Source organism: Hippopotamus amphibius, chromosome 2 (genome assembly GCF_030028045.1).
Source record: "Hippopotamus amphibius kiboko isolate mHipAmp2 chromosome 2, mHipAmp2.hap2, whole genome shotgun sequence".
NCBI lineage: Eukaryota > Metazoa > Chordata > Mammalia > Artiodactyla > Hippopotamidae > Hippopotamus > Hippopotamus amphibius.
In genome coordinates this window covers 102,653,608-102,667,231 of record NC_080187.1, presented here as the reverse complement: position 1 = coordinate 102,667,231, position 13,624 = coordinate 102,653,608, and the positions used below count along the sequence as shown (strand labels likewise).

Below are 13,624 nucleotides of genomic sequence, written 5' to 3'. Positions count from 1 at the left end.
ATGGGAATACTAAAATGTAGAAAAGAGACTATAAATAAAAGTGAGCCAGTTTTAAAGTACTTTTCTTTCTTCTTATACCAAACAATTAAAAATTAATAACTATACTTTAAACATTACTAATAGAATTTCCTCTCACTTCCACAGTAATTTCATTGTGACAAGACAAGAATAAGATGATATTGGTGATTTTTATCTATTTAGAGGTTGAGAAATGAACTATATAATTAATACTATAATTTCGTAGCACTGGGAAGTCTGAGTTAAAAAAGTCCATCCTGGTAATACATTTTTACTAAAGCTTGGCTATTTAGATAATTGATTCTCGCCATAGATTTTCATTGAGAAATTGTTTAAAGTCTCAAAAAACTTGTTTTTAGACTCTGTTCGGAAGTCTCATTTTAAAATAATGAGACAAACTTTGGTAAAGAATCCTAGAAAATCCAAGATTCAATGATTCTTTCATTTTCATGACTCAAGCATACAATCTATTAGGAGTAACTTAGGTTCCATAGCTTCTATTGCACCAAAAGTTCTTAGATTTATAGCTTAAATTTAAACTGTTATAATAGCTGCTAAAATTTCTACAGTCTACTTTCACTTCAGTAAGTAGATTATCTCCTTGCTTTCTAATATTTGCCTAATTCACTGAACAAATAGTGGTTAGAAAATATAAAAAGTAGATGAAATATTCACCAAAGTTTATGCTAACAAGCAGCACCAACCCCTCCCCCCAAAATAAACAAACCAACAAACAAAAACAAAAAACCCGAAACCTTTAGGCAAGATTATACTTAGAGATATCTGCATCAAACATGGTCGGCTGAACTTACCCTTGCCAGAGAAGTTCATCATTCGCCAGGTCCTGCCAAACACAGGAAGCTAAACAGAGGTCAGTTGCGTTCAGGTAGGACAAGATGGTAAAGCTTAGCTCGGGAGGCAACATTTCCAAATTAATGAATCCTTCCTGTTCTTTAGATTTCCTTGTCTTCAAGAGCTGATATATATCAATGCCCCCTTGGACTTGTTTGCGATGGCTGGTGTTGGAAATGCTGCTGGCAGCCATCCTCCTGCTCTGCTCTCTGCTGAGGTAGCCTTGCTCACTGTAGCCTTCCTGCTGTAGCTGCTGGTTTCTGGCCACTCTCCACAGCCCCTGACCCATCTGCAAGCCTGGGAAAAAGCCAGAATGGAGTAAGAAGGCTACATTAAAAAAGTAATCCACCTTTCCCTGCAGTACAAGTTTACATGAAGCACTCATTTATCAGAATTAACATTGCTCATTAAAGCTTATTAAATGGAGTAGCAAATTACAAAGAATAGTTGGAACATCATAAGTATGAAACTTGGGTGGAGAACTATCTGGTTTGATTATCACCTTTATCTCAGTTTGCTAACCACTTTTAAAGTCCACAGGTGACATAATCATTTTTCACAAGGTAAGATTTAAAAGTTACTGACGTCCTAAAGACTCTTACAAATTATAATTATGTGGACTTACGGGCCAGTATTAAATACAACTCTGATCAGAGCACAGGACTTCACTTTTAAAAGGCCTGTACACCCTGCTTTTTATCACAACCCAGGCTAAGCTAAGCTAGCCCCTTTTAACCAAATTCCCAGATGCATAACAGCTGTGAAACAGGCGTTTCGTTTAATTCTTGCAGTCTGCTCTTAAGTTGTAGGCTGTAATAAAATGTAACATAGGCCCTGAAGTCTAATTCAGAAACCTTATAAATTAGACACCTAGAACTCCACGATAAAGAGCTCAGTATTGACTATTTGGTTCTGCTGCTGCTTTTAATACAAATCATAATTTAGACTAATTCTCCAGTTCTTCTCCACATAGTCCTACGGACTTCTCAGAGGCACCTGGGAAAAGACAGGAGAAGGGTGGGGGTGCTCCAGTCTCTTCTGCCTCCACTTGACCTCCAACTAGAGCAGCTCTACATTTATCTCTCAGAAATATCAGACTTCCTCATATACAAATATTTAGAAGACTACTGGCCTAGACTTTCTATTTCATTTGGGTTTGCAAATAAGCAACTTTTCCTGGCCAAATAAATTCATTAAGAAAGATGAAATCAGGAAGAACTTTTAACTAACACAAATAACTGTTTTTATGATCTCTTTTATAAACAAAATATTCTTGTTTTAAAAACCCCAGTTGACTACTAAGACGTGTGTGTTTTAAAAATTTGGAGGAAGAAACCAATTTCTGTTCAAAATCATTAAAACAAATATCACAGCATGACCTAACCTTAAAATATGGTTTTGTCTTAATTGGCTGTTTACAATAAGAAGTAATAATCAAAAAATAAAAAAGCAACCCCTCCCCAAGCCCATGGGTGACCAGAAATTCTGAAAATTATTAGGAATAATTTGAACATTGAGTAGAATTTCAAAGAATGTCAAAGATTATTTTTTCAGTATTTAAAAAGGCATGTATATTTACTGAATTATTGGCTATTATTTGGATAATGGCCACTGTAACAGGCTACTTGTTGATTAAAACAGAAAAAACAGCTCAGGATAATTTTTCACTCTTCTTCCTTATTGTGAACTGCTTGGAAATCCAAAAGCTTAAGCTATAAAGAGATGGGGGAGGGAGGGTACAGATAGAAGGAACATATTAATAATTTTTAAATGTGGGGAAATTTGTTTTTGCAAAGAAACCACAAAAGGTAGTAACTTTTCCTCCCTACGACACATATCACCATAATGGTAAGTTTCTGAAGTAGTGGTTAAGCTATAATAATTCTTGTTTTCTATTAGAATGATTGAAATCCCAAACTGACAACACCAAATGCTGGCAAGGATATAGGAATTTAAAATGGTACAGTCACTTTGGAAGACAGTTTGACAGTTTCTCACAAAAATAAACATGCTTTTACCATATGGTCCAGCATTTATGCTCCTTGGTATCTACCCAAATGAGTTGGGAACTCTTGTCCACACAAAAATCTGCACACAAACCTGCAGCTTTAGTCATAACTACCAAAACTCGTAAGCAACCAAGTTGTCCTTCAGCAGGCGAGTGGATAAATTGACTGTGGTCCATCCAGACAATGGAATGCTTAGTGCTAGAAAGAAGTGAGCTATCAAGCCAGGAAAAGATATGGAAGAAACTTAAATGCATATTACTAAGTGAAAGCAGCTGATCTGAAAAGGCTAGATAATGTGTGATTCCGATTATAAGACATTCTAGAAAAAGCAAAACTACAGACAGTAAATGAACACAGAAAAAATACAGAATATCAACAAAAATTTGTAAGGAGTTTTAAGTTTCCTTAATGTTTAAGTATGCTATGTCATATTACAACATAAGCACAACTTAATTGTGACACAAAAGACTCGAAAACATTTAAAAATTTTTATCATAGCTATTTCTGTTTATCTTAACAGGAAAATACCTAGAAATTGAATTGATTGCTAAGTTTATTCAAAATATCGGTTGTCATTTTAGATAATCATATTTATTCTTCTCTTTTGCATTTGCACCCCTAAAGGGAAATAATCAAACATGGTGACTCTGATGTCTGAAGTCTCAAGATTTAAGGCATTTAACATCAGTTTTGTATGTACTTTCCCTACAACATCTTTCTCGTGGCATATGGTTAGGCAGCTGTTATTACTCTCAGGGATGTTGCTAGGGAACGCAGAATCAGGGTGATTTCCCTAGGCTCTGGACTTTAATGGGGATCACTTAAATAGAGCACTGGATAAAGTGATTCGGAAAGCATCCAGCAGGTAGAAAAGAGGTTAAGCCAGCAGCTGGTTCTTAGGATTAAAAAAAGTTGATGGGGAGGCTGGAGGTTTGAGGCTCATATACACATGATTCAGACAAAGAAAACTGCACTTTCTATGCTGGTACTGCTAAATAATACTGCAAATTACCCTTGTGGGACGTCTTTTTCCCTTTAAAGCAGTTCTTGATATGGGGCAAGACCACAGTATGATAAATCACTTGAGAAGGATTAATATTACAGACATCCTTTGGAGAAAGGAAAGGGTGTCTATAATGTTCCTTCCCACTCCTAGTCTTCCTGAGGGTAACAGTGGTGTGGAATGTGGATAGAACTGTCAGAAAAGTGATAAAACTCTCAAAAAGACATGAGATCCATTGCAGAAGTTGTGAAGCAAGTCACAGAGGGAGCACAGTGTTGTGGACTCTGAAGTTGAACGGACTTGAGTTCAAATCCTGACTCCACTGGTCAGCACTTACAGGACCTTGGGGAATTTACTTGACTAGTCTAAGCTTTGGTTTCCTTATATTCAAGGTGATAATTTGCATATAATATAATAGGAATACATATAGCTCAAAGGGCTGTTGTATTAAGCATTACATATAAAGTCCACTTTACAGCTAATAAAATGTTAACTCGTTTGTTTCGACAAAACCATATTTTCATAGAGGGTAACTGATGAGCACATTAGTAAAACCTGAATGATACTTAAATTTACATCATATAAAAAAAAGAATCCAAGAGTGAGCCTACACTGATGATCAATAAATACACAAAGAAGAAAGGAAAGCTTTTCCTTACAGTAAAATTCCAAATAATGAGTTAGAAAAATAATCATTTTACAATCATCATAGAGAAATAATTCGGGTAAGAATTGTCAATGGGTGCTTTATCTGGAGTCTGATAAAGAATGGAAGATTTACAGAGTCTCAGAGTACCTCCCCATATATATTACTCATCAATTACAAAAAGAAATTAAGAAATAGGCTGAAGACTAGATAAAAATACTATATCAACGTTAACTTTTCTGAATTTGATAACTGTACAACGGCTTTGTCAGAGTGTATTCTTGTTCTTAGGAAAGACACTGAATTGTTAAGGCATAATGTATATAACCTAGTCTCAAATGGTTCAGAAAAACAGAAACATCTATCTCTATATAGAGAGAATGTTAAAGTAATGTTGCAAAATGTTTAAAATTGGGGAATCTAGGTAAAAGGTATGTACCAGTTATTTTTATTAATCTTACAACCTTTCGTAAACAGAAATCTCCTGATTGAGGAATCCAAGCATGTGAAATGTGAAAATAACTTGAGTTTGACGGGAGCTGAGTTTAAGAATTATTGCCCTACCACCTCAGCATCATACAGATTGAAAACCATCACTAAGGAAATCAGTGCTCAGCATCATGGTTTAAGAGTAGTAAGAGACCCCTGTCAAGGCAAACATCAAAACAGTAAGAATTATTTTTGCCATTTGTGGTAGAAATTTTCATTTTAAAGGGTGAAGAAATTTTCTTAAAGGAAGTGGGGGAAAAATATCCCTTTAACTTTGTGTGTGCAGATTTAAGGCTTGGAATTCCTCCTTTTGTACATGATATTATGTACACAATGTTTTTAACATAATATTTAATAATATAAATATTAAACAATAATATTGTTTTTGTACTATAAACCACAATTTCTTTAATACTTACTCTATGCCAAGCACTATGGAAGTTTTCATACATTATCTCATTTTTGTCCTCAAAACAACCTTAATAGGTAGACATTATTCTAATTTTATAGCTGAGGAAATAGTGACTCAGAGAGGTTAAGCAACTTTGCCCAAGATCTCAGAGCTGGCAAATGGAAAATTCAGGATTCAAACTCAGGTCTATGTGAATCCAAAGCTTTTATGCTTAAGCACCAAACCTTATGCCCAGAACTGGCAAAGACACTCTACCATCTACTTCTTCGTCACTAGCTCTCATCTCTTTTACCTCTGTCACTGCTTATTACCTCCACTGTTGCTCCCAGCTGCAGCTGCTCTTTCAGGCTACGGTTCTTGTGGAAAGCACACAGACTTTGATATGAAAAAGGATCTGGTTCAAACTCCAACACGGAATCTGATTAGCTTATAGTCTGTGGTCCTCATTCTCCTCATCAGAAAAACAGTGAATAACTCTTATCCCATGAAACTTAGAGGGGCTAAGAGAACCAAACCCATAGGGAATTTACCATAACAGGTGGTTTTGTAGTCAACACTCCACCCCCCCCCCCCCCAAATGATAAGTCTTATTTTGGTTCTCCCATTTCAGAGTACATCTGATTATTCTGGACTTAATGATAAGTTATAATCCTGGTTTTAAATTTCATTAATTTAGGATCTGTGAATTTGGAGATGCCATTTACCTTTGCTAGGAGAAAAAAAACAACAAGTAAAATACCTAAGGTTAGAAGAAACTAACTGTGCTTAGATTGACACAGTTTGGCGAATACCGTCAAGTATTTAGTCATCAGTCAGTGATAAAAGAGATACCTTTTTGGCAGTTAAGTACTACCATCATCTTTAATCACTGTAGATGTGTTTCTAGAAATGAAAATTTTAAGACTTCATAGGAAGATTCAACATATCAAAAGTCCTTTTAGTGGTATCACAAAATAAATCATTTAATAAGAAATTTCTATTCTAGGTCTTTATGATATCTTCACATCCCCAGGAACTTGAATTATAAAGAGCTTTATGAACAGAATGTTCATGTCGTAAATCTCTGAAATCAATGTTACAACTGTTGAGATCTATATTTTTAAGCATATTTCTTGATTATAAAATACGAATTACTCACACATATGTTCCTTAAGACAACAATAATTTTGGAACTCACCTGTCATATTGTGCTGTATTATCGTTTATTCAAAGAAATAAAAATTTAAAAATACATACAGGTAGTCCTTGCCTTATACAGTACCATGGTAACTACTGGATGACAATTCTGTGGGACTGTGCACAGCAAGGCCAGAGTTTTAATACGCATGCATTTCAGTTTACATGGTACCATGCAGAGTAAGAACGGCCTGTAAGTACTAAGACAGGGGACTGATTCAACACAATAGGCTACATGGAAAAATCTGGTACCAAACACAGTGCCTTAGACCTACAAAGCACTCAGTAAATATTTGCTGACTGAAAGAATGGATGAATGGTAAACAATAAGAAAAACTGAATTAGATGAACCTCGACCTAAATTTCACATCTTTCAAAAAAATCATCAGAATGGATCATAGACTTAAATGTAAAGCATAAAAGAATAAAACTTTTAGAAAAATACAGAGAAGGAAATCATAGGGATCTAGATCTAGGCGAAGAATTCATCAAAAATATAATCCATAAAAGTAAAAGCTGATAAAGTCGACCTCATCAATATTAAAAACTTGTGCTCTTTGAAAATCCATGTGAAGAAGAGAAAAACACAGGCTACAGACTGAGAGAAAATATTTGCAAACCACACATCGGACAAAGGACTAGTATCGAGAATATATAAACAGTTTTCAAACTCAACAGCAAAAATATCAAACAATTCAATTAAAAAATGAACATAAGACATGAACAGATATTTTGCCAAAGAGGATAAACAAATGGCACATAACCACATGACACATGTTCAGCATCATGACCCAGGAGGGAGGTGGGTGCAGTTATAAAAGGGTCGCACCAGGATCCCGGTGGTGTTTGAACTGTTCCGTATCTTGCGTGTGGTGCTGGATAAGTGAATCTGCACAGAATCTCATACATGCCTATAAACATGTGAGCAAAAATAAACTGCAGAATTCTGAATAAAGTGTGATGTATGAATGTCAACATCCTGGTTGTGACAGTATATAATGGTTATGCAATATGTCACTGCTCAGGGAAACTAGGCAAAGAGTACAAGAGGTCTCTTGGCATGTTTCTTGCAATTGCATGTGTATCTATTGTACATTTAAAATGGGTGAATTTTACAGTATATAAATGATACCACAATAAAGTTCTTTAAAGAACTAGAGACACTAATAAACACTCTAAACAGGGTAACCAAGGACACAGCAAGTCTAGTACCTAGTTTGACAAATAGTAACTATTTTAGACCTTAAGGAAATCCAACTAATTATTAAAACTCTATGACCTATGAATCACCTCTGACTTCATGGAATGTACTATATAGATCAAAAGAAGACAGAATCAAGGAATACAAATCCTTAAGGATACAAATCTATAATAATGTTTTGACTATTTACCTAGGATGTATCAATAATTGGGTAAAGGTATAAACGCAAAAGGATTGATGTGTGCCTGTTACTTGGTCTAATTAAAAAAAACAGCATAAATGCAAAATACATTAAACAAAATTGGTTTAATTACTCATTAAAAAATCAAAGTACATAAACTAATGTGATTTAATTTAGATTGCTTCAAATAATTTTATAATATTTCTAATTTGTGGGAATAATGATCTATTTGTTAAAAATACTTAAAAAATCGGTGTTTAACCTCCTAACTACTTATATATCCTTGTTTCTATTAAAATAACAGTGACAATAATAATAGTACTTTTTTTACACACTGAATTATTTAAAAGAGCTTTTTTTAAAAAAAATCTAAGTATTTAGGCCTTTTTTTAAAAATTAATATCTAGTTTTATTACGCTAAGACTACAGAATGTGGGCTATGTGATGTCTGCTCAAGAGAACTATGTAGGTTTTCTTGACAGTGCTACTTTGGAGAGTGAATTTAAAGTCGGAGTTCCAATTATGCCATATGCTGTGTGACCGTAGATATTTCAAACAAGGTTTCTGATCTTCGGTTTCCTATAAAAGGAGGGAAATCACTCCTCTATCTATTTTACAGGATTGCTGTGGGTCTTCACTGAGATAACGTATAAAAAAAAGCACTTTTTACTTGGTAAAGCAGTATGTACGCCCTGACTCATTTCCTTTTTTCTAATGCAAAAATCTGAGTAATGGCTATACTTTTCTGACATATTTTGGATGTAGTTTTCTCATTTTTTAAAAAAGAAATACAGTGGTAGTCTAAACAAATCTGTTGTGACAACACAAAGGCACTTCCACTTAGCAGGCAGCATAGATTAATTACCAAGAACTCTATCAAGTTAATTATTAACATTTATGAGAACAATACTTTCCTATTATTGTAATATCTTGTTCTCTTTTCAAAAGAGTAGAGTATTTCCACAAAAGAATGATAGAGATTACTTTATTAATACCTGTTGGTATATCTGATATAAAATTATCTGTAAAATATATTAAGCAGCTTTAATCAAACCATCCCTATGTAACAAGTTAAACATCAAATAAAGTATTATTCTAAAAGAACACACTGCACCACTGCTTTTACTAATTCTAAGGCACTAAGTATTCAAATAGTACATGTTGTGGAAACAACTATATGTACTAAAGAATGGTTTATACACCATTGAGATGGATGGATGACATGCAGTGGAAGATGGGAAGAACACAAAGCAGTCTGCTTTAAACACTCATTTGAAGCAAATGAGATTCCATAAAGTCTCTTCCTGAGCAAGCAGTGTTAAAATCACGGGTTTGTGATGAGTGACATGAATGAACTCATTAAATACTCATTATGAATGGTTAGTTTTCTGAAGTATTTCTTAAGTGTCTAAATAGTGGGATTTACAAATAAGAAATTTCCTATCTCAGATAAAGATCTAAAACATGTACCAAAAGAGTTATCTCTAAAATGCAAATTCTATTAAGACTTAAAGATGAGGAAATTCACTCATTTATATCATTTTAGAAATTTTCAACTTTTTTTCCAACTACAAAGTAACAACCAGATTTTTAGTTACTTTAAATTTTAAAAATCTTTTTAAGTGTTATCATGTGATAGTATTCAATGGCATAAGAACATGGGAGATTCTGTGAGAAAATATTTTCTACATTTATAACCAAATTGGCAGCCCAGCATTTATTTCTCTACTTCCAAAAGAACGGACCACCAAAGTAGTTTAGAACAGACTGAGTAGAGGGGGGAAAAAAGAAAAAAACCTGATAACCAATCACACTGCTAACACTGAAAGGCAACAATTGTAGAGAAATGAAGGAAGAATAAGTCCACAAGGAGGTCTTTCTAAGGAGAAAAGGGAAATAGCTAAGTACTAAGAGGTCACAGGGTACATTAAACACATAAAAAAAAAAAACCCACTCATTAAATTTAAAGATCTGGTCCTGCAAGAGCAGTTTTTGTTACTAAAAGGCATACCATTTGTAGTTTTTTTTTAATTCAAAAAAGATTTACAATATTACTTTGTTTTCTGAAGGTTTTTCCTGTTCTTTAATTTGATTCTGTAACGAGTGTTACCAAATGGCATCTAAACAAATGGCATCTAAACAAAATTAAGATTTGTCATCTCAAATGTAACCAAAAAGCAGAGAATTGGGGTCTTATTTAATTTCACTTATTTCTTCAGCTTCTTTTACAAGAGATGTTCCACTGTCTGTTTTAACTTTCAAATAAAATAAATGTATTACATTTCTCACCAGCATTGTTTTTAATTACACTGATTCTTTAACTGCACTCTTTACTCAACCCAACTGTAATCAGCAGTGGCCGTGGTAGCACGTCCCAACCCACCTCCTCAGGAAACACCACACTCCATGCCCACTGACCGCGAGGCCACTCCTATGAGAGTTGTGGAACTGATAAACAAAACAAAAACTGTCACTGAATTACTTTTACCACAAATAAGACAAGGTATTAAAATAAAATGAATATTGACAGCAGCCAATAGGAAAGTCAGGAGTGAGATGAGAAAACATCTAACGATGGAAAGAGACTGACACAAAACATGCACTTGATTCAGGCTCCTTCAACTAGCTGTGAGTAGAGGGCACAATACTCGAAGCCTCACTTTCCTCACCAGTAAAAATCAGGCTTTGAACTTGATGATCCCTAAGTTATCTTTTTTGCTATAAAATTCTGTGATCCTATAAAAATTAGAAAACCCTAAAAAATTAAAATAAAAGGAAGAGGTGGTGGAGATGGACGTGTGTGTGCCTGTGTGTGTGTATTTAGCATCTGTCCTTTCCATATCCTTCTCCCCATGTTCGTGACTTCTACAAATCACTGCTCAGGATGAGCATACAGGGGCTCTCCAAGCATGGCTCACTTGCTAAAATCTTGCTCCTTCTTTCAAATAGCTTATGAAATCCCCTGCAATCTGTTCTTGCAGAATACACAAACTGCTGATCACAGAGGTAAACTCCCAGGTTTAAACCTGCTGCCTAAACTTGAAAGCAATATCTTTTCTCATCTCTACATCACAGAAGCACTTGCCCTAAACAGAATATAAACTCATTCAAGTTTTACTGTAGAATCTATGTCAATAAACATCAGAAAAACTAAACCACAAGAAAAAAAATAAAGAAATGGGGAACATAAATTTCTAGAAGTGGATGTATTTCATTAAAGTTGTTTTAAAATAGTAAGTAAAATAATTCAATGGAAATGCAACATGAGTTAGATGTATAATTCACAGACTTCGTATTAATGATTTTTGACACATTATCATAGGTCAGCCAATGGATTAGCCTCAGTTTCCAAATCTGAATCAAAACATACAAAAAAGAGAGCTGTATCAATACACAGTAATTGGTTAAGTAATGAACTATAAAATCATAAATTTGAATGACTAATTTCAATGCTCTGTGATCAAAGAAAAAGTAATTACTTGGTAATTCATTTTTTATATTGTGAAATAAGGAAAATAACTATTTTTTTGTTTTGGTTTGGTTTTTTGTTTGTTTGTTTTTACATATGTCTTTTCCCCATCTTGGATTCGAATTCAAATTTCATTTAATTGTACATTCTTTACGTTGGAACCATTCATGTTAACATGCAAATTTATTCAAGCACCAATATAGAAGAATGTAGTGTTTTTGAGCCCAGAATACTAGCTTGCTTGCTTGCTTTCCTTCTTTCTTTCTTTTTTAAAGAAAACAGAACTTAGAAGAGAAAGGAGGTGGCTAAGTTATTATTTCCCTAGGAAAAAATAAGTCCAAGACCACCAATTATTTGCGGAAATAATGAATTCATTCTTAGGAAAGAGTAATCATCACCACCACCCTCATCAGAAAGCAAGCATATTGTGTCCTGTTGGCTTTGGTAATCCCATGCAACCTTCTTTCTCCACCCCAGGGCAATATACAGTGGGTAATTTTATGGAAATCACATGTTGCTTTTATTGACCACTGCCTCATTTAATTTTAATTCCATAGACAGGAATGCCGAGGAGCTGGGATTGCGTACATTGAGGCTGTGGTTCTGATATAAACACTGCTTGGACATACATGCATGATAGGTCAAATAACTTTCAGGAACCATGAATAATTGAAAAACATCTGAATGCATTATGAATGACACATATGTTTATGTTTTAGCATTCAACATCTATTTTCATTACACTGTTGAGAATGCAAAGCTCAAAGCATCTAATGCCTTGTAGGCACTGGAGGGAAAATGATTTTCCCAAATGAGAAGTGTAAGATAAAAATGGCCTGGAATTTGATTGTCAGCATCCTTCTGTGTTCCCTGTGTCCTGTTAATATTGGAAATGCTTCTGTTCTTGCTGTAAGTCTAGCCAAATGCAGGAGATGAAGGGAGGAGCTCATGTTGCCATCTGATGGGTTATATGCTTCTCTTGCCTATGGGAAGAATTGAGGTCAACACCCATGGCAAAACAGGGCTCTAGGGGCACTGTCATGGGCGGTATATATAGGAAAGGCACATTCTTCTGGGAAACAGATAAGAACCAAGAATCAAAGTCTAGGTGATGGTCTTGGACATGCTTCTTTAATCCCACAGGCTCACCTTGGCTCTGCCTTCTTTGTAACCCTGAGGCTGCATGTACCATCTCTCCTTATATTCCTTCCTCTTGAATGATAAAAGCTACCATTTATCAAGGCCCAGATGGTAGAGGAAATTAGCGAAGACCACAGAGCTAGCTGTGGGGGAGCTAGTAGTAAAACTCAGTTCCACCTGATCCCCAAGGCCCACTGCTTTTCTTTTTTAACTTTTTCTTTTTTATATATTTAGAGTGTATAATTTGGTATCCCAATCTCCCAGTTCATATCCCCCCACTTTCCATACTTGGTGTCCATATGTTTGTTTTCTACATCTGTGTCTCTATTTCTGCCTTGCAAACCGGTTGATTTGTACCATTTTTCTATATTCCACATATATGTGTTAATATACGATATGTGTTTTTCTCTTTCTGACTCACTTCACTCTGTATGACAGTCTCTAGGTCCAACCGTCTCTACAAATGTCCCAGTTTCATTGCTTTTTACAGCTAATATTCCGTTGTATATATGTACCACATCTTTTTTATCTATTCATCTGTTGATGGACACTTAGGTTGCTTCCATGTCCTGGCTATTGCAAATAGTGCTGCAATGAACACTGGAGTGCATGTGTCCTCTTGAATCTATGCAAATCTAAGCACAATAAACACACAAAACATTCCCTATTAAACTGATCATAAGTATAATAAATTACAAGACATGGTTTAGCTTATCTAAACCGTAAGATATTTTGTGAATGAACTATTTCAACTGTTATTTTAACAAGCACCTGTTTAAAATTTGGCAGACATCTAAGGGGTCAACACTAAATCTGGCAGACACCTAAGGGCCCAAAACTACATTAGTTAATTGGCTGTAACCTACTATAAATGAAGTACGTTAACCTGATAGGGAACACCTATTTAAAAGCCAAATTACAATTTGAGGATTGACATAGTCCAGCTGGTGTTAAGCACCTGAGGTATAAAAGATGACGACATCTTTCAAACCTAGAAGAAGCATAGGCAATTGCACAGTGGGTCATAG

The 13,624-nt window shown here is 34.8% G+C and overlaps 1 protein-coding gene across 1 annotated transcript in view; it reads right to left on the bottom strand.

Annotated features, from left to right (window-relative positions):
- The window catches only part of FBXO8 (F-box protein 8), a 36,512-nt gene that overhangs the window by 20,846 nt on the left and 2,042 nt on the right, over positions 1-13,624 (bottom strand). The window contains exon 2 of the mRNA XM_057724760.1: positions 831-1,167. Within this exon, the coding sequence (XP_057580743.1) occupies positions 831-1,159 (329 nt within the window). The 5' untranslated portion in view covers positions 1,160-1,167. The remainder of the gene's footprint in view (positions 1-830; positions 1,168-13,624) is intronic.